The sequence below is a fragment of the Xyrauchen texanus genome, chromosome 35 (genome assembly GCF_025860055.1).
Source record: "Xyrauchen texanus isolate HMW12.3.18 chromosome 35, RBS_HiC_50CHRs, whole genome shotgun sequence".
Lineage (NCBI taxonomy): Eukaryota > Metazoa > Chordata > Actinopteri > Cypriniformes > Catostomidae > Xyrauchen > Xyrauchen texanus.
The window spans coordinates 10,241,394-10,265,325 of NC_068310.1; the positions used below are offsets into that span (position 1 = coordinate 10,241,394).

General features: G+C 36.8%; 1 protein-coding gene across 3 annotated transcripts in view; it reads left to right on the forward strand.

The window, feature by feature from the left end:
• LOC127629154 (protein NDRG3-like) overlaps positions 1-23,932 on the forward strand; it is a 107,102-nt gene that overhangs the window by 12,976 nt on the left and 70,194 nt on the right. For all 3 annotated transcript variants that reach the window (XM_052106251.1, XM_052106252.1, XM_052106254.1), the window contains exons 2-3: positions 18,722-18,803; positions 22,599-22,631. In XM_052106251.1, coding sequence (XP_051962211.1) covers positions 18,747-18,803; positions 22,599-22,631 — 90 coding nt within the window. In that variant the 5' untranslated portion in view covers positions 18,722-18,746. The remainder of the gene's footprint in view (positions 1-18,721; positions 18,804-22,598; positions 22,632-23,932) is intronic.

The window sequence follows — 23,932 nt, forward strand, 5'->3', positions numbered from 1 at the left end:
TCTGTGTCCGTCCGTGTTTCCAGGATGCCTGGCCCTCTCTTTGGCCAGGCACAGTGATTACTTTGCTGTCAATCTGTCTCCATAGCCTGGTTTGCTACCATATTAAGAGAATGCTTGCCAATAGCACACACTGTAAATGGAGTTAATGATTTTTATTGTGCAATATTTGTGATTTTTATTTCTTTACAAATATTCTATAAAGTATTTATTTATTTATTTTTTTGTCTGTTTTATGGTGTTCTTAATGGTTAAAGGAATGTTCAAGGTTCAATACAAGTTTGGCTCTATCGACAGCTGCTTGGCATGTTGATTACCACAGATGCATTGCATTCAGAAAGTATACAGACCCCTTCATTTTATTTTTTTTTTGCAGCCTTTTTAAATGCTTTAAATAATTTTTTTCACATCAATCTATACTCCAGATCCCATAATGACAAAACGAAAACCAGATTTTGTATGCATGAATGAATGAAAAAGATGATCGATGGTTATCATGCATGATGTGACCACTTCAGTGACAATTACCTGACAACTAAAAACTGTCAGAGGGAGCTTATTTTTAATTTTGAGATTGATTACATTGTGGTTTTTAGGGGTATGTTGAATATCAGAGATATCTCATAGCAACCAACTGACATACAATGCTGCAATGCTATCATTACGATAATCAAAAGACTGTAATTAACCGTGGTTTGAACATGTGTCTCTGCAAATCATTTGCTAAACATGTTTTATTATCATTTAATGTTAGAACTTGTATACTCGTTAATGGGAGTTGAACATTTTCACCTGAGTTTCCAAGTTAGAAGTCCGACATAAATTGTCAGTCCGTTGCACTTTCCCCAGTGCCAAACATTCCCCAGAATTTCCTACTCTCCATGTTGATTGGAACACTTCATGAATCATCACAGCAAAAACATTACAGAGCATCGAGACTTTCCCAACATGAGCGAACACTTGGGGGACCGAACTTCAACTTGACACTCATATTAAAAACGCAATGGTTATGGTGTCTCCTGTTAAACCAACTTTGGTTTGAAAATGGACTGTTCAGACAGTCACTAAAAAACTGATGCGCGCTTACTAAGATTACTACGGTAACCTGAAGGAAGAACAGACAGATGCAGTGAAGTTTCCTTTCATGCAGTGAAACTTCACATAATGACAAAATATGTTGCATTATTTCTTGATTATGCAATCTTTTGTACATTCTGTAACATTATTTTATAACAGCCTATAATAATGAATAGACTATATATACACACTGGAACAGCAAGACGCAATGCTGCAAAGACTTTTGTCAGTCATATATGTCATTGCCCCTTGTCTACTCGAGTAATTAGTCAGAGTACTCAAGTAGACAAAATGACCAAAATGCTCATCCTTCGATTTTTGGTAACTTTGCAAATGTATTAAAAAGAAAAAACTGAAATATCACATTGAAATAAGTATTCAGACCCTTTGCTATGACACTTTAGCTTGGGTGTATCCCATTTCTCTGGATCATCATTGAGATGTTTTTGCACTTTGAGTCCACCAGTGGTAAATTCAATTGCTTGGACATGATTTGTAAAGGCACACACCTGTCTATATAAGGTCTCTCAGCTGAATTTATATCAGAGCAAAAACCAAGCCATGAGGTCAAAGGAACTGCCTGCAGGGCGCAGAGACAGCATTGTGTCGAAGCACAGATCTGGCGAAGGCTACAAAAAATGTTGGCTGCTTTGAAGTTTCCCAAGAGCACAGTAGCCTCCATAATTCTTAAATGGAAGAAGTTTGGAACAACAAGGACTGTTCCTAAAGCTGGCCACCCGGCTAAACCGAGCAATCAGTGGAGATGGGCCTTGGTAAGAGAGGTGGCTAAGAACCCGATGGTAACTCTGGTAGAGCTCCAGAGATCATGTGTGGAGATGGGAGAAACTTGCAGAAGGACATCCATCACTGCAACACCCCACTGATCTGGGCTGTATGGCAGAGTGGCCAGATGGAAGCCTCTCCTCAGTGCAAGACACCTGAAAGCCCACTTGGAATTTGCAAAAAAGCACCTAAAGGACTCTGTCTCTGAGAAACACGATTCTCTGGCCTAATGAAACAAAGATGGAACTGTTTGGCCTCAATTCCAAGCATCATGTCTGGAGGAAACCAGGCACCGCTTATCACCTGCACAATACCATCCCAACATTTAAGCAGGCTGGGACTGGGGGACTGGTCTGGGTTGAAGGAAAGCTAAATGCAGCAAAATACAGAGATATCCTTAATGAAACCTGGTCCAGAGACCTCAGACTGGGTCAAAGGTTCACCTTCCAACAGGACAATTACCCTAAGCACAGCCAAGACAAAGCAAGAGTGGCTTCAGGACAACTCCTTGTTGTGGCCACTGTCCTTGAGTGGCACAGCCAGAGCCCGGACTTGAACCCAATCAAACCTCTCTGGAGAGACCTGAAAATGGCTGTCCACCGATGGCCCCATCCAACTTGACAGAACTTGAAGAATGGCAGACAATCCCAAATCCATATGTGCATCATACCCAAAAAGACTTGAGTATGTAATAGCTTCCAAATATGCTTCAACTAAGTACTGAGTTAAGGGTCTGAATACTTATGTCAATGTGAAATTTCAATTTTTCTTTTTCAAAAATTTGCAGTTATCAAAAATCTGTTTTTTGCTTTGACATTATGGTTTATGGTGTGTTGATTGATATGCTAATATGCGTTCAATTATTTAGCTTTTCCACAAGGCTGCAACATAAAATGTGAAAAAATGAAGGGGTCTGAATACTTCCTAAATTTAATACAGTACATTTAACTCATTCCAAAGTTTGTGTGAATAAATTATTTGCAGTAATGCACATGCAATGGAAGCCTATGCTGGACGGTTTAAATGCAGACATATGCTTCTCATATTTTTGTCTAACTGCATATGTCTTATGATATGTCATATCAATATGTCTTATGATATGCATATGTCAGTAGGCCTACTCTTCTCTTCTAGTTATGCCTTACTGATGTAATTCTCTATATAAAAACAATCCCTTTATGGCATCATGTTAAGTTGCAAGGTTTGTTGACTTCACACAGTCATGACAGGAGTTGAAAGATTGGATATAACTTTGCAACGACAAGGTAAGCATAATGCCTATGCTTTTAAAAAAATATGTATATGGACTTCGGTGGCGAATAATTTTATTAATATTATATTTAACAGTATTATTTTTAATTTTAATATCAACTCCTAATGTAGAGAGTGTTCTCATTTCAATTAACATCTCTACTTCCCTGGTAATTTTAAAGTAAATTATTTATAATGATGCTCAGCCTTTATCAAGCCTTTATCAACCAGCAATTCTTCAGGCACAATAGTCCTATAGTCACAAATACACTAGAAAATTGTGCATCATGCATTCGAATGAGAACATCATAATTTCTGGTCTTAAAAGATACAATAACTAAATCAATGCAGTACATATATGTTTTTAAAAAGGAATATAATGTGTTCCCCATGTACTACTTAAAGCTTGATGTGGCCCCTGTACCAAAACAAAAATTGCCTTCCCCTGCTCTCTTTTGTGTGGGATGTGACATGCTAAGCGACAGTCTTTTTCATTTTTGCATTCTTTGCATTGTTTTGAACAATGTTTTATGTGCAACAATAACTCACTCTGTCGGCTTTAAAGGGTTAGCCCCATATGACTTTCTTTCTTTTTCTTAACACAAAGTGAGAAATTGTGAAATAAGAATTGTGCTCAGTGATGTCATATTTGGAAGTATATGGTGACCACCTCTTTAAGCTTCAAAAGTAATTCAAGTCTAAAATGATTCCATGAGACTCATGATTGTATTGAAAGCATACGATAAGTTTGGTGAGAAACAAACCGAAATCAAATGTATTATTTTGTGAAACTGTAGATGGATCGCTGCTCTCCTACGCGCATTCATGAGACTGCACAAGATTGTAGTAATTCACACAGCCTGCTGGTGAAATGGGGTGTTCAAGCAAAACTTTGTTTTATCTAAAAACAGGTCTGCCACATCAGTACTAAAGAACAGAACACAGCTGCACACAAACCAGTTAACCGAACTTATGAAACCTGTATGAAGAGTTTGAAGTCCAAAAATAATGTATTTCTATGCCCAGTCTTATTTTTTATTTTTTTTGCTGGAGCACTCCGTCAAACTGAGGGAGAGAGGCTGCATCTGAAAACGCAATCAGTTAACTGCTTAACCGACTGCGTTTTATAAATGAATGGAACTGGTCTCAGAACAGTTTGAAGATCACTTTATTTTCATACTACCTCTGTATACAGCCTCCAGTTTTCGGACACAGCCATAAATAGAGGCTGCTGAAGGCAGCCACAGGCACACAGTTTCCTAACCTGACAGCAAACACATGATAAAAGGTATCTTTTCTATGTTATTCAGAGTTTTTGTCCTAACTAGCTGTGACGAGCGATGGTGCAAACTCGTTTGCATTGTTTCCATTTTTGGCATTGCACTTGGTAACCCAACCCACTGAGATCTCACACTGGTCCAAAAACTTTCTCATAAGTTTATTGAAGCCAGCATATCATGAGACGGTTCCAAAATACTTGATTTTGGCAGAGAATGTCACACCTACAGAATGTTTTGCTGAGGTATCACAGACATTTCCCCCTACTCTATCTCCCTGTTTTATTGAATACTCTGGTAAAAAAAAAAAAAAAAAAAAAAGGCTGGGCATATAAATGCATCTTTTCTTAGACTTCAAACTCTTCAGACATGTTTTTAAGTTCAGTTCTCTGGTTTGTATCGCTGTGGGAGACCTATTTTTAGGTAAACAAAATGCATTTTTCCTTGAATGCCCCATTTCGCCAGAGGCTGCGTGAACTGTTGCTCTCATGCAGTCTCTGGAACACTCGGAGGAAAGCAACAGTCTGTTTCACAAAATGAATGCATATTTCTTTTTTCTTTCGGTTTGACTACTAAAATGTGGGATCCGTGACAACTATTATAGATAAGGTTAGTCTATATTTTTCATTCGTTCTGTCAAACAGCCATAAAAGGCAATGTAAAATATGGTATGCATGCAAAAAAAAATAATTGCTGCACACAGTGTTTATTATAAGTGGGCGTACCTTTTGCAACTCTGCTAGGGGCGGCTGTGGCTCAGGTGGTAGAGCGGCCGGCTAAACCCGTTTTAAAGTAGAACAAGGTAGTGTTGTTATGGTTCCGAAAGTTTAGTTGTCTGTACCAGTGCAACTTGAAGATTCTCAATATTAATTTGGATATTTTGACCATTTTGACTTGTATTAATAATTCCGGTAATATTGAAATCTTTAAAGGATTGGTTAAACATTAAATTGAAACAATGGCATGTTGACTTGAAGGGTTTCTCAATTAAGTAAAATATTTCAATTTTTTCAAAGTAATCTTTATCTGCTCCTAGAACATGTCTAGAAACAGAGCTGTATCTGTTGTTGGTGATGGAGTATTGGCATGACTCACGGCAGCCCTTATGATTTAACTGATGGTAATTTTGCTATGACACAATGATTCTCATGAATTCAGTGTCATGATGTTTAAAGAGACTTTGGAAGAAGAATGGAGTAATTACTGCCAGCCTCTCTCTCTCTCTCTCTCTCTCTCCCTCTCCCACTCATGATGTTGAATTATCAGCTGGTTGTTATGGTGATGGGAAGAGGGCATGCTTGAACTTGCCAACTATCAAATGGTAGGAGCTGATGAATATGTACTTGAGAAAATAGGCAGATGTGGAGTAGGCTAATAGTAGACCATTGGGCTGCACGATTTGGGGAAAAAAGTCATATTTGATTTATTGAGGTTAATATTGCGATATGCGATTTTCGATATAATAAACTAATCGTAACATGAGTCAACTTGCTTGGTTGTCATGGGAAATGCACAAATAGATTACTGATAATGCTGAAATGTGTATTTTTCAACTCAAACATACAAACTAACAACAACTATAAATGCACAGTGTTTTCAAATTAAAATATTTTTACAAAATTAAATATCTTTGCATTGCTTCAAACTTGTTATTTTCTCAATATTACACCTAAATAAAATAGAATAAATAAGAACATACGAGTTTTCACGAAAATAAGATTGTCCAAACAAACAGGGACATTTAAGCAGGATGTAAAATTTACTTTCTATAAACTCTTTTGAAAAGGAAACTGGATATAAAAGTGTGGTTCACTCAATCAAACCACTAAAACTGTTGCATCAGCCGGCGGAACTTTTAAATCTCTCACAGTCAGATTGGGTCTCTTCCGTGACTAGTTGAAGCGGTTCTGACCGCACAGAGAATGACAGTTTTGGAGTTTGTGCTTATTTACATGCCACACTTACGTATTATATAAACTTTAATTATTGATGAAATAAAGACATATCGCAGATCTGTGTTTGTGTTGTTTTTTTCTGGCCACCATTGTAGTGTTGGTCTGCTCGGCATCCATCTTCACCTGATTTCCATGCTGCACACCGGAAACTCGCATGACATGACCGCACGTGCCACTCCCTAAACCAAGACTGACTGGTCATCTTTTTATTAGCGGTGTAGAAAATGGGCAAACGGCTCTCCGAGAGAATGGGCTGTCACGTCCACACATGCACTTATTTAATAAAATCGCAGCATTTGCCGTCATATAATCGCACAGGCTGACATTGCGATTGTGATATGATTAATCGTGCAGCACTAGTAGACCGTAAATCAATGTTAACATTCATTCAAGCTGTAGGGTATTTATAAAATCTTAAGTCTCAATGTGGAGATACAGTTCTTTCTGATTGAGTGTGTTACGTTATCTTATCTTACATAAGCACCCAAAGCATGTTAAACTCCCATCAACTGAAATCCACTGTTGAAGGGTGAGATTTCCGTTTCTCCCTAGAGCTGATTAGAAACAGGCAGATTAATGCTGCTGATACAAATGCTGGTGGTTAGTATTTTGTTTGCTTTTGTTTATTTGGATTCAGCTTCATACTATGTAAGAAAGGGCTGAACAGATTATTTTATTTGTTCCATGAGGACCGTTACAACCAATCCATAGTTTATGCATATTTATTTTTACTCTCTCTCTCTCTCCTTATTCCATATTTTAAAGCTCCTCATTTGGATATGTATCTCTGAAATTGCCCCATTATTTTGCTCATGGATAACTTCTGCTGGTTGATGAGGAACACTCGTAGTTATGGTAACCATGTAGCTCCTTGGAGCAGGCTGGTTCTGCCTGATGGGATGTAAATTTAATCTGCTCTGAAATTTGGTTTGGGAGAGACCAGGTTGTAAAACCCAGGAAAAAAAAGAGAAATAAATCTCTCCATGAGAGAGAGAGAGAGAGATCAATTTTTTATGTATTGAGTTTTATTTGATATTTGAGGCCTAAATAATTAAAACTAGTCCTTAGTTCTTTAATGCACCACTGCTGCAGCCGTCAAGCGCTGTTTGTTCATTGTCGGATGTCAAAATGTTCTGCTGTGTTAAATGTTCCTATTGTTATGCATAACTCAAAAGGTTTTTGAGGTGTTTTGGAGAGTATTTGTCATAAGTCATTCTGCAGATTCTGTCTGACACTGCTCAAATAAAGTTTAGCTGTAAAAAGGCTTATAAACTGTTGGATGCTAATAATCTACATCACGCCCTGCAGTATTTATTGTATTATGTCCACACCCAAACCCCAGCCCTATACCTAACCATCAGTGGAGTAAAAATCTAATGTTTGAAAAAAAAAGTTGATATGGTTTGTTATTTTCCATGTCATCTTGAAGTGTTGTGATAGCTTTGGGTGAAAAACAAAAGTCAAGTACTTATTAAAGTGGATATTCAAATGATCCAGTATGTTAATATTGTTTTCATTAACAAACACAATGAAATGAACACGTCGTTTTACATTAAACAGAAGAGTGAGGTATCAGGCAGTTTTGATCATAAACTGGTACACTGTGTCTTAGTTGATTCAAGAAAAGGTTTTTTGATGTGATCATCCCGTTCTCATACAACCGTACTGGAAAAGCACAGAAGAAAATCTCCGCATTTAAAAAAGAAAAAGTGTTTAAAAGCACCGGATGTAATCAAACCACAAATGTGTAACATTTCTAAAATCCCAAAACTACAACTGAATAAATAGCCCTATGTGTCACTTATTCTTAGTATTGTATTTATGGACTTTTGGTTAAAGGAACAAATTGCCATTATTTATTAAGTTCATAAACAATCAGTGTTCAAAACATTGTCCTTACCTTACCCCGATTCATTTCGGTAAGCCTGCAAAAATGATTTGTATTTTGAGCTGTCGGGTCAGATTTGTCGGGCAAAATCCCTTGCTTATGTTGTTCATCCGTACGACATTACATGTCCTTGGACACAGAAAAGAAGTACAGGCCGTCACATGTTCTGGGCTGGAGAAACTACGCTGTTCAGTCAGTCAAACTCCATTCAGGACTGCATCGCTGCAGTCTTGATTGATGATTATCTGTTTGACAAAGTTGTTTACCTTCTATAATGCTTGGATACAGTATTGTATGGTAGGGGGAATGCTTTTATGAATTGGTTTTTACTCGTGTGTAAACCGATCTCGCTGTATCTGTTATCCAGTGAAGTTACTGTGCCATGTTTAGTAATATGTATGACTTCTGTAATTTTCTTTAATTTTAATTGTTATATTGCATATTTAAGCATATTTATTTTAATGTTTAATAAAGTATATTATATCTCCATCATTATTGAATCCTCGTTTTATGTTTGTTTAGTGTTATGGTTTCACTTCCATTAACTGAGGCTTTACCAGTGTTCATTTTTTTTCCACAGTATTTTGTTTCATATTTTGTCTTTTGATGAAAATATTTCATCATGTCATATTCATTCATTTTAGTCTGTTTTAATCTGATGAAAATTACATCTAATTTTAGTCAACCAAAATTTTATATTTTTACTTTGACGTGAAATATGGACAAAAGTGTCAAACTGTAACAGACCAAACTTTAATCGAATATTCAAACATTTAGAAAAAAGTATAAACATTTTCAAATGCAAACATGTATCAAACATACAGTATAAATGTACATATAGGCCTACTGTACTTGTGAAAAACCTGAGCTCCTGAAATAATGTAGAATGAAGTATTAGCCAACTTTTAGAAGTTAGCCTGTATTCTGAATTCTCCATGCTTTAGAAACGTATTAATTACATTGTGTGTAGCCTGTTTCTTAAGGAAACCGCGTATTCACAGCGCAAGTTACACAATGCAAATTACACATTCTGACTAAAGCATTTCTTTTACTTCAAGTTCACCTGTTCGTTCCATAAATGTTCTGGATATATTGATTAATCTCACGTATAAATAGGATGCATTTGAATTATGTACTTACCCCGCTTTATAGCGTTTAATTTAGCTGGTGTGTTCAATTTGCGCAGCTCAAGCAGAGAAATCCCCAACATACTGGATTAAAGGATTAGATAAATCCATATCTAATGGACAATGGACAGTCAGGACTGTTTGTTCTTCTAAACTTCTTTATGGTTAGCTATGTTTATAACACATTTAATTTAATGGCCCTGACATTTGAAGGTAACTTTGTCCCTTTTTGGTATTGCCACAATAATGCAAGAATGCATGTTAAAGGATTAGTTCACTCAAAAATTAAAATTCTCTCAGAATTTTTTCACCCTAATGCTGTGTTCACTTTCTTCCACGGATCACAAAGATATTCTGATGGAGATATATCCATAGTGCTAGTAAATGGAGCCCAACACTTCAATCTCTAAAAAGTACATTTAAGGTAATCCATATGACTCAAGCGGTTTAATCCATGTCTTCTGAAGCGATCCAAATGGTTTTGGGTGAGAACAGACCAAAATGAAAGTTTTTACTGTAAATTGACGTCTGCGGTCTCCTTGGTGATTGTAATTTCAAGCTCATTTACACTTGTTAGCACATTGTGCATCATAAAACAATATGTATCCTTCAAAACATCTTTTTGTTTTTGTTCCGCAAATGAAAAAGTCATAAGAGTTTTGAGACTACATTAGGAGGAGTAAACGATGAGAGAATTATAATTTTTGGATGAACTATTCCTTTAGTGTCCTTGTACACGAATCATCGGTGCATGTTATTCTAAGAACTAAATTAATGTTTGTTTTTGTAATTGTTTATCGAAGTGTAATAACTTGCTCTGCCTCTGAAATAACTTTCTGGTTCAACTGATGTGACCAAGCCACCTTATTATTCTACCCTTCCCCTCAAACCTCCTACTAAATAGTGATTGTACCCAGCTAGCTGTGCATGTCCATTCTGGAGTACAACTCCCACTTTTCACCTTCCAATCAATTCCAGACAGTCAGGACCACTGAGAGGATTATTGGTGCCCCCCTGCCCACCCTCCAAGAACTGTAGGTCTCCAGAGTGAGGAAACGTGCAGGTAGAATCACTCAGGACCCCCACACCCTGCCCACTCTCTCTTTTGAACAGTTGCTCTGTGCTGGTGCTACATAGCTGGGGGGGACCAGGACATCCAGGCACAAGAACAGTTTTTACCCTCAGACCATTTTCCTCAAAAACAATTAAACTGCCTCAGGACTCCCACATAATGCAATAATGTAACTACATATCTCATGCGCATATGTATATTCACATATTTAATTCAATAAATGTATATACCCCTACCTTGCACATGTACTTGTGCCATTCTGTTGTATGTCCTATTATTTGTATGTCTATTTATACTCCTATCACCAAAAAAGAAAAAATTCCTTATGTACATGAGAACACTTGACAATAAAGCTCAGTCTGATTCTGATCTAATATATTCTTCTATAGATTTAAGATGTTTCTTCTGTTTATATCTTGCACTGTTAAGATCTTGCAGTATCCTTTTCATCATCATATTTTCATCAACAGTATGCTATAATAAAATCATTTAATTATCATCATGATGCCTCTTTTCTCATTACGTCTTTGTTATCATTGACAAACTTTTTCATCCGTGATTTCATTGACAAATGGCTGTACATAATGTAAAAATAATCAAGTCTTCCATTAAAAATCATATCAGCCAAATCACGAGTTTCACCTCTTAAATTGATAAGTGTAGTAGGCTACAAAACAAACCTTAATAGTAGATAAAACACTTGATTATTCATATTATAATACACCGGTAACTTGTGGTAGTTGAGGGGAGTCCCCTGTTTTCTATGAAAAAGTGCATTGAGTGTATTGTAATAAAAGCGCTATACTTGCAAATTCATTCATTTAAAATATGTAATTAAGTTTTTTTTTTTTTATCTTCATCAAAGCAAGTAATATTTCAGTTTAAATCTTTTTTTTATTGTATAACATAATTATATCATCATGAAAATAGCACGTTATGACTCTGAATATCATGATAACACACAGGCGATGTCCATTTAACCTCAAAACAAGAGATTCATCGGGCAGATGAGCAGTGCTGAAACACAACCTGCATAGTGTTCTTCCGCAAATTGCTTGCAGGATTATGTTTCAACCACAGATGTCACTAGAGAGCACAGTTATACATAGTGCAGCACAGTTATCCATAGTGCAGCACAGTTATACATAGTGCAGCTTTAAGAATTTTACATTTTTGACATTGTTTTTATATGAATAAATTAAGGTCTGTTTATGTAAAGGTCTACTTATCTGTGCACCATATCCTTGTTATGTTGGAGAAGAAAAACTAGCTTCATATCATGCGACGCACATCTAGTTTCTGACCATTGAAATTCCAGTAATCCAGTAGTAAAAATTTAAAAAATGATCTACCCTCCCTAGCAACCAGGCCAATTTGGTAGCATTGGAGAGCTGGCTGGAGTCACTCAGCACTCCCTGGGATTCTTCAGGGGTGGTAGCCAGCGTCTTTTTACCACTGAGCTACCCAGGCCCAACACCTGCATCGTATTAAAATCATTCCGTTATCGTAAGCCCTTTTGCTATATTATCTATATATTGCGATATTATCTAGGGCTGCACGATATGGAGGAAAAATGTGATGTGCGATAAATTGTTAGATTATGCAATATGTTACTCCTATGATGACGTCATCGCAATGCCCGGAACATCATAACCCCCACCGCACATGTAAAAGAATGTCCATATATCCCAGTGATCACAAAAATACTTGTCTTTTGTTCCAAAATGCATTATACAGTGTGTATTATACAGTTTTACCTTTAGCTATGTAGCAGATATTAAAATTCATATTTAAATATTAGTATTTTTTAAAAAGCCTATGTATAGAAAGTTAATTTCACCTTATTATGGGTTACCCTAAAATATTCTGTTGTGAAATATTACATTTTTATACTGTAATTAATGTTTGTATTTATTTCATAATTGCTTTATTCAATATGGGAATTTTATTTTTAAATTGTTTTTATCCAGAAGCACTTGCCTTAGACATTCATGTTGGTTTAACGTTCCTGTTGTCAGTCGACGCTGCGACTGCACTGAGAGGAACGATTTCACGGGACAGTCCATTCATTGAAACCCATCCTTTGATATATCCAAAGCGGCTATTAAACAACCCAAGTTTTCGTTTGGTCTCGTTATTATCTGCACAAATGTTGTTTTGATACTCTGTAATGCTGTGTGTGACAGATTGAGGGCTTGGAACAGCTGATTTATTCAATACAAAAACAATGTTATTGATTTGATTTATTTGCCTGTTTCAGTTGGTTTAGCGATTCTCAGCTAAATATTTGTGAAAAGGGTGCGGGAATTCCCTGGATTATGAACGTGAAACATGCGGAAATGATTCAAATTGTGTGCAATATCACTCCAACTTTCAGGCCTAGTAGATTATTTTTTTTTTTCAACAGCAGAATAACTGTTAAGGCCTTGACTAGATTACAAATAGCCGGTTATTTTTTCATTATTGACGTTTTAATTAGTCTACTTGTCCGGTTGTGCAAGTGAAATTATATTTCACTATCCCTTCAAAACTCCTCTTGTCCTGGCCAAGCTAACAAGCATTAATGTCAAGCCCTTCAACCGATCACTGATCCCATACTGTGGCTGACTGACCTTTTCCCTCCGAGTAACTCCACAAATCCCTCTAACACACATATACTTCCTTCTGTTTGGACTGTAACCTTGTCAGCATTTGTCAGCCCTCCTGTGGATGCCACCCAGGCTCACCAGCACCAACAGTCAGTCAGGCTCTAGGAGTGAAATAGTAGTTCATATAACTCAGAATGTCTATTGTGTATGGCAGGAGAGAGATTTTACAGGTTACCATGACGTTATATGGGGCGGAAGAGATCAGTGGGCGGAAGCCTTTAGAATGGAATCCGATACCTGGACGTTGAAGCACAAGCTTGTGTCAGCAAACCCTTCTCTTGACTTGACTTTCCTTCTCTTATTACGAGAAAGGGATGGAGTGAATTTTATCATATTTCAGGTCCGAATCTGCAGAAAAATTATACTCCATGTAAGTAAATGAACGCAGCCTCTTATAGCTACTTGAGCTTGATTTCACGCATTGTTGCATTCCAAATAGTCATAACCTCATTCATAGTGCCATGAAATTGTGCTTTATATTTTCTACATTGCCACAAAGGAAAAGTGTAGCAATTTTCAGTGTAAACGAATCGAAAAAACTAATTACGATTACGGCTGCCACGATTATGTAATTGTGAAAACTGACGATTACAGCGTTCAATTTAAGTCTGTTCCTGCTGCATCAATGGTTTCTATTTACAGCATGTTTTTGCAGTGGTTGAGTAGTCTAACCAATCAGTAACATGTCCATTAAGCAATGAAAAGGCAATGGCCAATCAGAGCCGCCTAGATTAGTCCTCCGTCCTATCTGTAATGACAACTGATACTAATGCGCAAGTTTTAAACCATCTGAATGCCCAGATGCTTGATGTTCTAGCTCTGGCACATGAAAATGAATACTGAAGAAACATCACCTGACACTTGAAAAGAAGCTGTAGAATGAGCAAAAAGCACTTAATAAATATTTTGGATTCATTGCCTATTGCGTCCCTCGCTTTGAACATCGATGTTAAATACACTGCAAATGAGCAACACGAGACAACTAAAATGCTCCCATTCTAATCGAGGCACAGACACGGTGTAAATAATTAATTTATTATGCTGATTAGACAGCTTTGTTTTAAATGAGAGCATTTATGAAAGTGGAGAACAGTGTGTGGAGCGTCACTGAGCTCGCGTTGAAATGCAGATCTCAAACCGTGTAAACCTGCAGTGAGTGACAGCAGTCATTGTAATGGGAATTTGTCGCGTTGCTCGATTTCTGTGTACAGTTTATTAAGTGTAATAACAGTTTTGTTTTGTCATGTTAATGAGTTGGCCAATGTGAATTTGATTTGTACAAAATGGCAATAAAATAATTCTGCAAAACTAAGTGTGTTTTGGAAGTGTAGCCAACATAAAGGATATGGCATCAATAGAATATTTCAGGAATCACCGTCATTATCATGCCTGCTCTAATAAGACCCATTTGCCACGCAGCTGGTATTGGTAGATTTAACATTTTCATGAATTGCAAAACCTCTGATAGCCAATTACCTGTTTTTAATTTCCAAAGTGCAACCACTGAGGCCACAAATTATCTAACGATGATCTTACATGAACAAGATCACCATTGAAGATCTAACGGTATGAATGGTCCACTGTCTAGCCACCAAAGGGCTTACTGAACGCAATAACTTGGTCGTTTTAAATCGGCTGCTAATAAGTTTGAATATTGAATATGCCATTATTATTTACTGTACGTGGACTAATCATTTAAGCAGTAATTTGGCAATAATTGTATTTATTTTATACCATATCCATTTTTAAATAATTTGTATTTTCCTTACCCTAACAAACATTATTACAATATACAGGTGAAACTCGAAAAATTATAATATCGTGCAAAAGTTCATTAATTTCAGTAATTCAACTTAAAAGGTGAAACTAATATATTATATAGACTCATAACAAGCAAAGTAAGATATTTCAAGCCTTTATTTGATATAATTTTGATGATTATGGCTTACAGCTTATGAAAACCCCAAATTCAGAATCTCAGAAAATTAGAATATTACATGAAATCAATAAAAAAAAAAGGATTTTAAATACAGAAATGTCAGCCCTCTGAAAAGTATAATCATGCATATGTTCTCAGTACTTGGTTTGGGTCCCTTTTGCATTAATTACTGCCTCAATGCGGCGTGGCATGGATGCTATCAGCCTGTGGCACTGCTGAGGTGTTATGGAAGACCAAGATGCTTCAATAGCGGCCTTCAGCTCTTCTGCATTGTTTGGTCTCATGTCTCTCATCTTTCTCTTGGCAATGCCCCATAGATTCTCTATGGGGTTCAGGTCAGGCGAGTTTGCTGGCCAATCAAGCACAGTAATACCATGGTCATTGAACCAGGTTTTGGTACTTTTGGCAGTGTGGGCAGGTGCCAAGTCCTGCTGGAAAATGAAGTCAGCATCTCCATAAAGCTTGTCTGCTGAAGGAAGCATGAAGTGCTCTAAAATGTCCCAGTAGACGGCTGCATTGACTCTGAACTTAATAAAGCACAGTGGACCAACACCAGCCGATGACATGGCTCCCCAAACCAACACAGACTGTGGAAACTTCACACTGGACTTCAAGCATCTTGGATTGTGTGCCTCTCCATTCTTCCTCCAGACTCTGGGACCTTGGTTTCCAAATGAGATGCAAAATTTGCTCTCATCAGAAAAGAGGACTTTGGACCACTGAGCAACAGACCAGTTCTTTTTTTCTTTAGCCCAGGTAAGACGTTTGACATTTGAAGCCCATGTCCAGGACCCGCCTGTGTGTGGTGGCTCTTGATGCAGTAACTCCAGCCTCAGTCCACTCCTTGTGAAGCTCCCCACACATTTGAATGGCCTTTTCCTGACAATCCTCTCCAGGCTACGGTCATCCCTGCTGCTTGTGCACCTTTTTCTTCCACACTTTTCCCTTCCACTTAACTTTCTATTAATGTGCTTTGATACAGCACTTTGAGAACATCCAACTTCTTTTGCAATTACCTTTTGAGGCTTTCCCTCCTTGTGGAGGGTGTCAATGATGGTTTTCTGCACAACTGTCAGGTCAGCAGTCTTCCCCATGATTGTGAATTCAACTGAACCAGACTGAGAGACCATTTAAAGGCTCAGGAACCCTTTGCAGGTGTTTAGCTGATTAGAGTGTGACACTTTGAGCCTACAATACTGAACCTTTTCACAATATTCTAATTTTCTGAGATTCTGAATTTGGGGTTTTCATAAGCTGTAAGCCATAATCATCAAAATTATATCAAATAAAGGCTTGAAATATCTTACTTTGCTTGTAATGAGTCTATATAATATATTAGTTTCACCTTTTAAGTTGAATTACTGAAATTAATGAACTTTTGCACGATATTCTAATTTTGAGTTTCACCTGTAAAATACAATACAATATAATGCTTAAAAGAAACTGGAGCGCAGCTCATATCCACCATTGAAATCTACTACTCTGAAGAACTGCTTTGTGACGTCACAGTAATTTTATATTTTAATTGACATTAATAATCACGATTACAATATCAAGGGCGATAATTAACAATTATGATTTTTGCTATAATCGTGCAGCCCTAGTGTAAACTCTACTAAGTTCAATGTATTGTCATAGTGGAGCAACAGATAAAAAAAAGTCTTGCTGAGCAAGTTTGTTCTTCTAAACTTCTTTATGGCTAGCTACATTAATAACACATTTAATTTAATTTAATTTAATGGCCCTGACATTTGAATGTAACTATTGCCCCTTTTTGTTATTGCCACAGTAATGCAAGAATGCATGTTAAAGGATTAGTTCGCTCAATTTAAAATCTCTCATCATTTACTCACCCTTATGCTGTGAATCACTTTCTTTCTTCCACGGATCACAAACAAAGATATTTTGATGGAGATATATCCATACAATGCTAGCCAATCAATTCCCAATGGATAAAATCAAGTCCAATGCTACTTTAACTCAGAAGTATGTTAATTACATGTTGATTTTAAAGCCTAATTTATTCAATATAAGAAGTCAAACTTTTTTTCTCCATAAACAAAATATCCTTGGTAAACAAAGCCTGTTCATTAGTCCCACTTCATTTTATAATTAGCTTGAGGAAAATAAAGAACTCCACAATCAAACTATATCCACAATTAGTTTTAACCAATCATCTGTGCTCTTTAACTAGCCAAGTTCTCCTTGTGCAAGAACCTTAGGCGAAATTGATTGTAATTGAACGAAAACCTAGGCGAAGGAGCCTTGCATTTATATAACCCTCTGCATTGTTTTAAAAAATGTGTATGTTGAGGAAATTAAAGAACGGCAAACCACTTTCACGATTAGTTATAACCAATCATCAATGCTCTTCGACTAGCCGTAGGTAAACAAAGCCTGCTTTTTTTATTATGCATGCACAGCATTGTTTTAAAATAAAATGACTTTTGAGGAAACTAAATAAAGCATCACATACAGACCAAACAAATGATAAGTTTTAAACAATCAATGATATTCAACTAGCGAGTTTTCCTTGTTCAAAAATTTCAGGGATGCGTTCAAACAGGAGAAACATCAAACAGTCACCTTAGCAGAACAAAAATGTCAGTGCATTTCGTCATAATTCTTTAAGTAAACTAAAAGAAGCCTTTTCACTTGGCTGTATAAGCTAGCCTTAAAGCTGATGTGCGTAATTTTTTTCAATGTTAGAATATTTTCTCTTATCCCATACTAAATGCAATATTTACATTTTAATATGCATAGACAACCATAAGTAAACCATTCGTTTGTTGATTTCTCAGAAACATGTAATCACCAAACCTCCATAGCGCTCTCAAACATAATTCTGTTCAGTTTGATTTGCCCGGGCTGCCTGACACATTAGTATTGGGTCAACCAATGGCATTTGGAGGCGGGACTATCTGTTTGTTCAACTAATAGCAGGCAGAGGGTGTATTTGGAAATCTGTTTGGAAACAAAATGTGGAAAAAGTGAAGTGCAGTGAATACTTTCCAGATGCACTGTACACTACCATTCAAAAGATTAGAATTTTCATTTTAGAATAATAGTGGACAACTATGGAATAATAGAAATGGAAACATGGCATTATGTTGTGAAAAAAAAAAAATCCTATTTTTTTTTTTTTTTTATGAAATAAATAAATATGGTGGCACATATATTTTGGTCTAAAAAAACTAATTTCAAACATTTAAGCATACGCCTTCAGATCAAAAGATTTTGTATATCATGAGAAACATTTCAGTAAAGTGACCCCAAACTTTTTAATGGTAGTGTATGTTTATTTGCATAGTGTTTCTGATGTAAAGCACAGAAATACGTTTAATCTGAGAACAACCTTTTTTCAAGCCTCAGTAAGTCACACAGAACCATTATTAGGGTAAAATAAACCTACATAATTCTCTACAGAGACTGCATACACTGACCTTCTGAATAGCCAGACAGAGTTCAACGATGAATTAAACATGAGCTCATCTAAATTGTTAACAAGGAATGTTGGGGAAATTTGGTGGCCGTTATTGTTCGGGATGTTAAACATCAATTTGTTCTTGCTTTTTCCTGATTACTGAAATTCTGTATACGAGAGTAATTGTCAGGCTGAGCCATGGTCGCTATTGGTCAAATAGTACAAGTCAGTGACTGTAATAATTAACTAATCCATTTCTGTCCTGTCTCTCTCTCTCACATAGTGACGGGCAGCTGTCGGACTCGAGTATGGATGAGTTACAGGATGTGCAGTTGACTGAGATCAAACCCCTTCTGACAGACAAGGTGATTTCTCACACACTATCTTTAACTACGTCTCACCACCAATCCAGTTCCTTAGCATGACTTGATCTGAGAAGACTCCTCCAGGCTCCTGTCACAGGGCTGGTTACCCTTGGATACCAGGCTGTCAATAGCTGATCTGGAATCGCACTAGAGGAATGAAATCAGACTGATGATATGTGAATATCATCAGAAGCTAATCTCATAGCCATCAATATCACCAGAATCTAATAGAGCCAAAAATGAGCTTGTGTTAGAGAATTCACCTGATGGAATTGTTTATCTGTGTTTGTGCACTATAATGTATGCCTATTTCCTAATAAAACACATGGTACTGTGCCTCACATCACCCTGATGTTTATATATTTAGTTAATATTTATTAGTTTTTACGGAATGTACAGTTGCAGTTCATCACTGTCATGGCACTTTTGAACACAAGCAACAAAGACAACTTGAAATCTGCTATATTCTGTTGAAAGTGCTTGTGTTTTTTGACTACCTCTAGTGGTCACTCCAGTGCTTGACAAACAGTGAAGCTCAGGTAAAAAAAAACTGAACTGAATTAAATGTGAATCCATCCCATTTGTAGTGTAATTAAGGCCCTATGGAATATTTTTATTTTTTCCAAAATGGTTTTATTTTTTCCCAAATCCCGTTTTTTCCGCTTAAATTTTTCATGTTTAATGTTTTCAATTCAATCATCAAAATAGTGTCTAAACTTAAAAATGAAAACCATTAATTTTCAAAAAAAACATTGCCATTATTATTGGTCCCATAAAATGCTACACAACAGTTTCACATTATAAATAACATAAGTAATCTTAGATAATGTAGACGAGAATGCAGAGGAGCGCCACTCATTTATTCAGAAGACACCATGTTTTCAAGTCGCATCCTTTTGCAATTTAATAATCACACTTTGTTACAATTTCATCCCAAATTTGTCAAATTCCATTTAATTCCATGTTTTACCCTTAAAGCTGTAGTGTGTAACTTTTTCAGTGTTGAAATACTTTCTCCTATCCCAGGTTAATATGCAGAGAAAACTATGCTGTAAGACATTCATATGTTAATTTTCTTGAAAAGTGTAAACACTGTGCCTCTGTGGCGCTATGAAAATTCCTCCAGTTTTTTAACAACACTTCTCATAAGACACTGACATGACCAATGACCTATTCCGTGTTTTCCACGTCACGGAAATCACAGGGCCCTATGTAAACACATGTATCACAGACAACAATGACCGTCTGCTCTCCTTATACACAATTATCGAGCCAAAACAAGGGTTTAAACATTTTATATGCGTGTTTAAATTAATATTTATCCGATTGGAATGTTTGGAAAAGCAATGTGTATGATAGGAATGTGCACGGTTACCATTTTTAAAGGAGACCTATTCTGCCCCTTTTTACAGGATGTAATATAAGTCTCGGGTTTCCCCAGAATGTGTCTGTGAAGTTTCAGCTCAGAATACTCCACGGATCATTTATTATACCATGTTAAAAATGGCTCTCTTTTTTTTTATTTTTTTTAACGTTTTTGATCAAAAACACGCTGATTTCGATTGTGTCTCTTTAAATGCAAATGAGCTGCTGCTCCCATGTATTAATGTGTATATCTGGTCTCCGTGAATACAATCAGAGACAATGGTAACTTGAGCTGCATTAGCCGTGGAATCAGCTAACAAGCACATTCAGAAAGGTGATTTGCAAACATTCACACAATATAAAGTGCGATACTTACATCTTCAGGATATAAAGCTGGAACACGAACAGTTTGTACTGATCCATGCTTGAGAATAGAACATTTAGAAAATCCTGCTTTATATTGACACAGTCACAAAGCAGTCCGGTGTAAATGATTTGCACAAACATACACACATTTTTGTATGTTTTGTGGCACATTTCCTTCAAAAACAAAACCTTGTCCATTGCGTCTTCAGTGGCTCTGATGCCGGAAATACATGAAGACTCTTATATTCACTTTTACAGCCAACAACAGAACACTTATGACGGTTAAGAAGCTGAGACATTATTCTTCTCACTGTATCTGCTCCAGCTCTGATAAAAATGGCAGACTGTGTGTAGATCACTCCGGGGAGGAGGGTGGAGTACATCACCAATCGTGGGTGAGGCCTGCTCTAATGTGACGTCACATTATAGCAGGAACGAAAACCATTTGACAACACTGTTTTTGATTAATAGAAGTATGAGGAGTGGGTGGACTTTTAACACTGTAGGGTGGATGTGTACACACACTGCCGACTCACATTTATGTACAAACACCATGTAAAAGTGAATTTTGCATAATAGGTCCCCTTTAACATCTGGTTAACCATGAGAAAGTTTAATTGTTTTTTCATTGGCAGTCGGAAATTTGAAATTAAAAAAACGTGTATTGCAATTTCCTCAAACATAACTTAAAATAGCAGCAAATAAAGTGTCCAGTGAGATATCAGCCTAAATAGTGCAATCCATAGACCTTCAAATTATAAAATCTTAACCAAAAGTTAAACAAAAATAATCACTGCCTGTATATGCACTCTCCCCGGGCAGGTTCACATTTCCATTTAAAACCAAATGGAATTGCACACCTTACCGTTTATTATGTTTAATGGTGTATCAGTCCCATGAAGTCACTTTTTGCAATCTCAACTTCTTTAGAACACAGCACAACGAATGAAACGCAACACAAATGTTTCCAGATGCATTCATAAAAATTAAAGCTCTAAATGTATTTACTTGGTGTCTACAAATGTAGTGAACAAACGCAAGACACTAGAAGTAAAACTGTGAGATTCAGCTCAACAGTCAAAGACGTCCATCCAGCATGTGTTAACGGTGTACAGAAAAACAGTGCAGATGCACACAAAAGCAAGTTTGAACGTACCCTAACTCGTCCTATACTTGAATAATGACCCATAAACATCCGGAAGCCCATTTGGGTTGTAGACCTCCATTGCACGTGTAGAATAACCAAATTGTGATTTTGGTATTTGAATAGTTGTGTGTCGATTGGTTAACCGAATGTCGACTATCCACGCACATCTCTAGGATATGCGTGGTTAAGGCCTATATTGCACCAGATATGAACTTCCAACAAACACACATTAACTTGGTTGACCTGTGTGTAAATTAAAGCTTGTCTCGTCTGTCCACTTGCGATAGGATCACCTTACACTGTCAATACAAGGTCTAAATTGAGCCGTTGTGTCTTTTAGCCCAAAGTATTCTTCGATTCTGACGTGAACACTCAGCGTCTGCGTGCAGTCTAATGCGAGCCTGTTAAAGTATACTTTATTTGTCGGTGCACGCATACACAGATGTTTGGCACAAGCGCGCTACGACTGCTTTAAGGCACAGGACTATTTCTCTTCAGGACTTAAGACCCATTAAGATGTCTCCTCACACACATGACGTGCACATCCACTGCTATTGTTTTTAGCTTGGTGTCCTATGGCTCAGCAGCTAGCTCATCTTCGTGACAGCAATGGCTGAAATGTGAGTGTTGCCACATTTTGGACTCACTAATTTGTGCAAATTTTTCCGGGTACATGCGCATTCTGTGCCTTCAAAGATGCGTGGTGAGAAAAATCGGACTGCGCATCCGGTGCTCACATGCACTGCTGATGATGAAATATGTTATGCATGTATGCTGAACGTCCGCGTCTGACAGAAGTATACTTTGGGCTTTAGACTCTGCTGTCTTAATGTCACATACTTTCAAAGTGGCACAGCTAAATCCTCTATATATTTGTCATATCTCTTCTCCTTCTCTCTGTCTGTCTTTCCACGCAGAATGGACAGAACTTCCAGGACTTTGATTGTCAGGTAAGAGTCTCCTGTGGTCATTGGGCCTTTATTTGTCTATTAATGCCTAAAGCTCTACTTTTAATCACTTCATTTACTCAGTCATTATTGTACTGCGCTACTTGTTTATATCCCAGCGCACACCATAGTGATGAAAGATGTGTGTGCGGATCAGTTCTTGGCCTGTACTACACCATTTGAGCTGCAAAATTCACAAATGTGTGTTTCTCTCTTTGTTTTTTCTGTGGATGTGTGGGTAGGTTTGTGGGTGGTAAGCTATGCTGGAGGAGAGTAAAACTTACAACTTGTATGCTTACAAATGTTATCTGTGTGTTACCTCGCAGCAATTTATCAAATCCAGAGAATATTCAATGAATTAATTTTACATTTATGTAGAGCTTTTCTGACACTACACTCAAAGCGCTTTACACAGTGAACAGGGGACTAAGGGGAACAAGCTCGTACTCCTTGCGGTGTCAAGCTTTAAGGTGAACAATCGTATTAGTTGTGTTAACTGTTGTTCCACCTTGAGAAATTCTAGCAGTACAAATTTACAAATCACAACTTTGCTGTCATTGTCTCCCAATTCAAAGTAATTCCATACAAGAGACCTTTTATTTAACACAGAGCTGTAGACTTATTGTCAGTATTTTTCCTCCCAATTTTGCCCTGATCATTGACTTTTTAAAAAACATGTCCCATAATGCAGATAATTGATTTTATCGGCTGAGACCGATGGTGGATCTCTGGATATTGTAATTATATTTGGATCGCAATATTATCATAAATAATCATCTTTTAGTGTATTGCGATATCAAAACTGTATAGGATTTTTTCTTTTATTTATATATATATATATATATATGCACCTTTCTCTTTTATTGGATTTTGGTGCTTTGCACAACAACTGCTTAGCCATGGAAGAAGTGCAGAGTATAGGCACGTTGGTGTCAGGGGAAAAATATTATGTCAGAGAATACCATACCATGGTTCAAGCATGTCATTTCATGAAAACCCTTACAGTCTAGATCAGGGGTGCCCACACTTTTTTGTGTGATGATCTACTTTTAAATGACCAACTCAATAAGATCTACCAACTAAAAAAAACAGTGTCATTTAAAATAAGAAATTGCTTGTTGGGACTACTACATGTATCCCTACATGGAATTCATCTTCTAATTAATATATAACAAAAATATATAACAACGTTCAATGTTGATATCATTCAGTTTTAAAACTAAATGCAAAACACCTACAGCACAATAGCCAGGGCATTTACCTTATTCTGATGACTTGCACTGAATTAATGAGACAACATAATT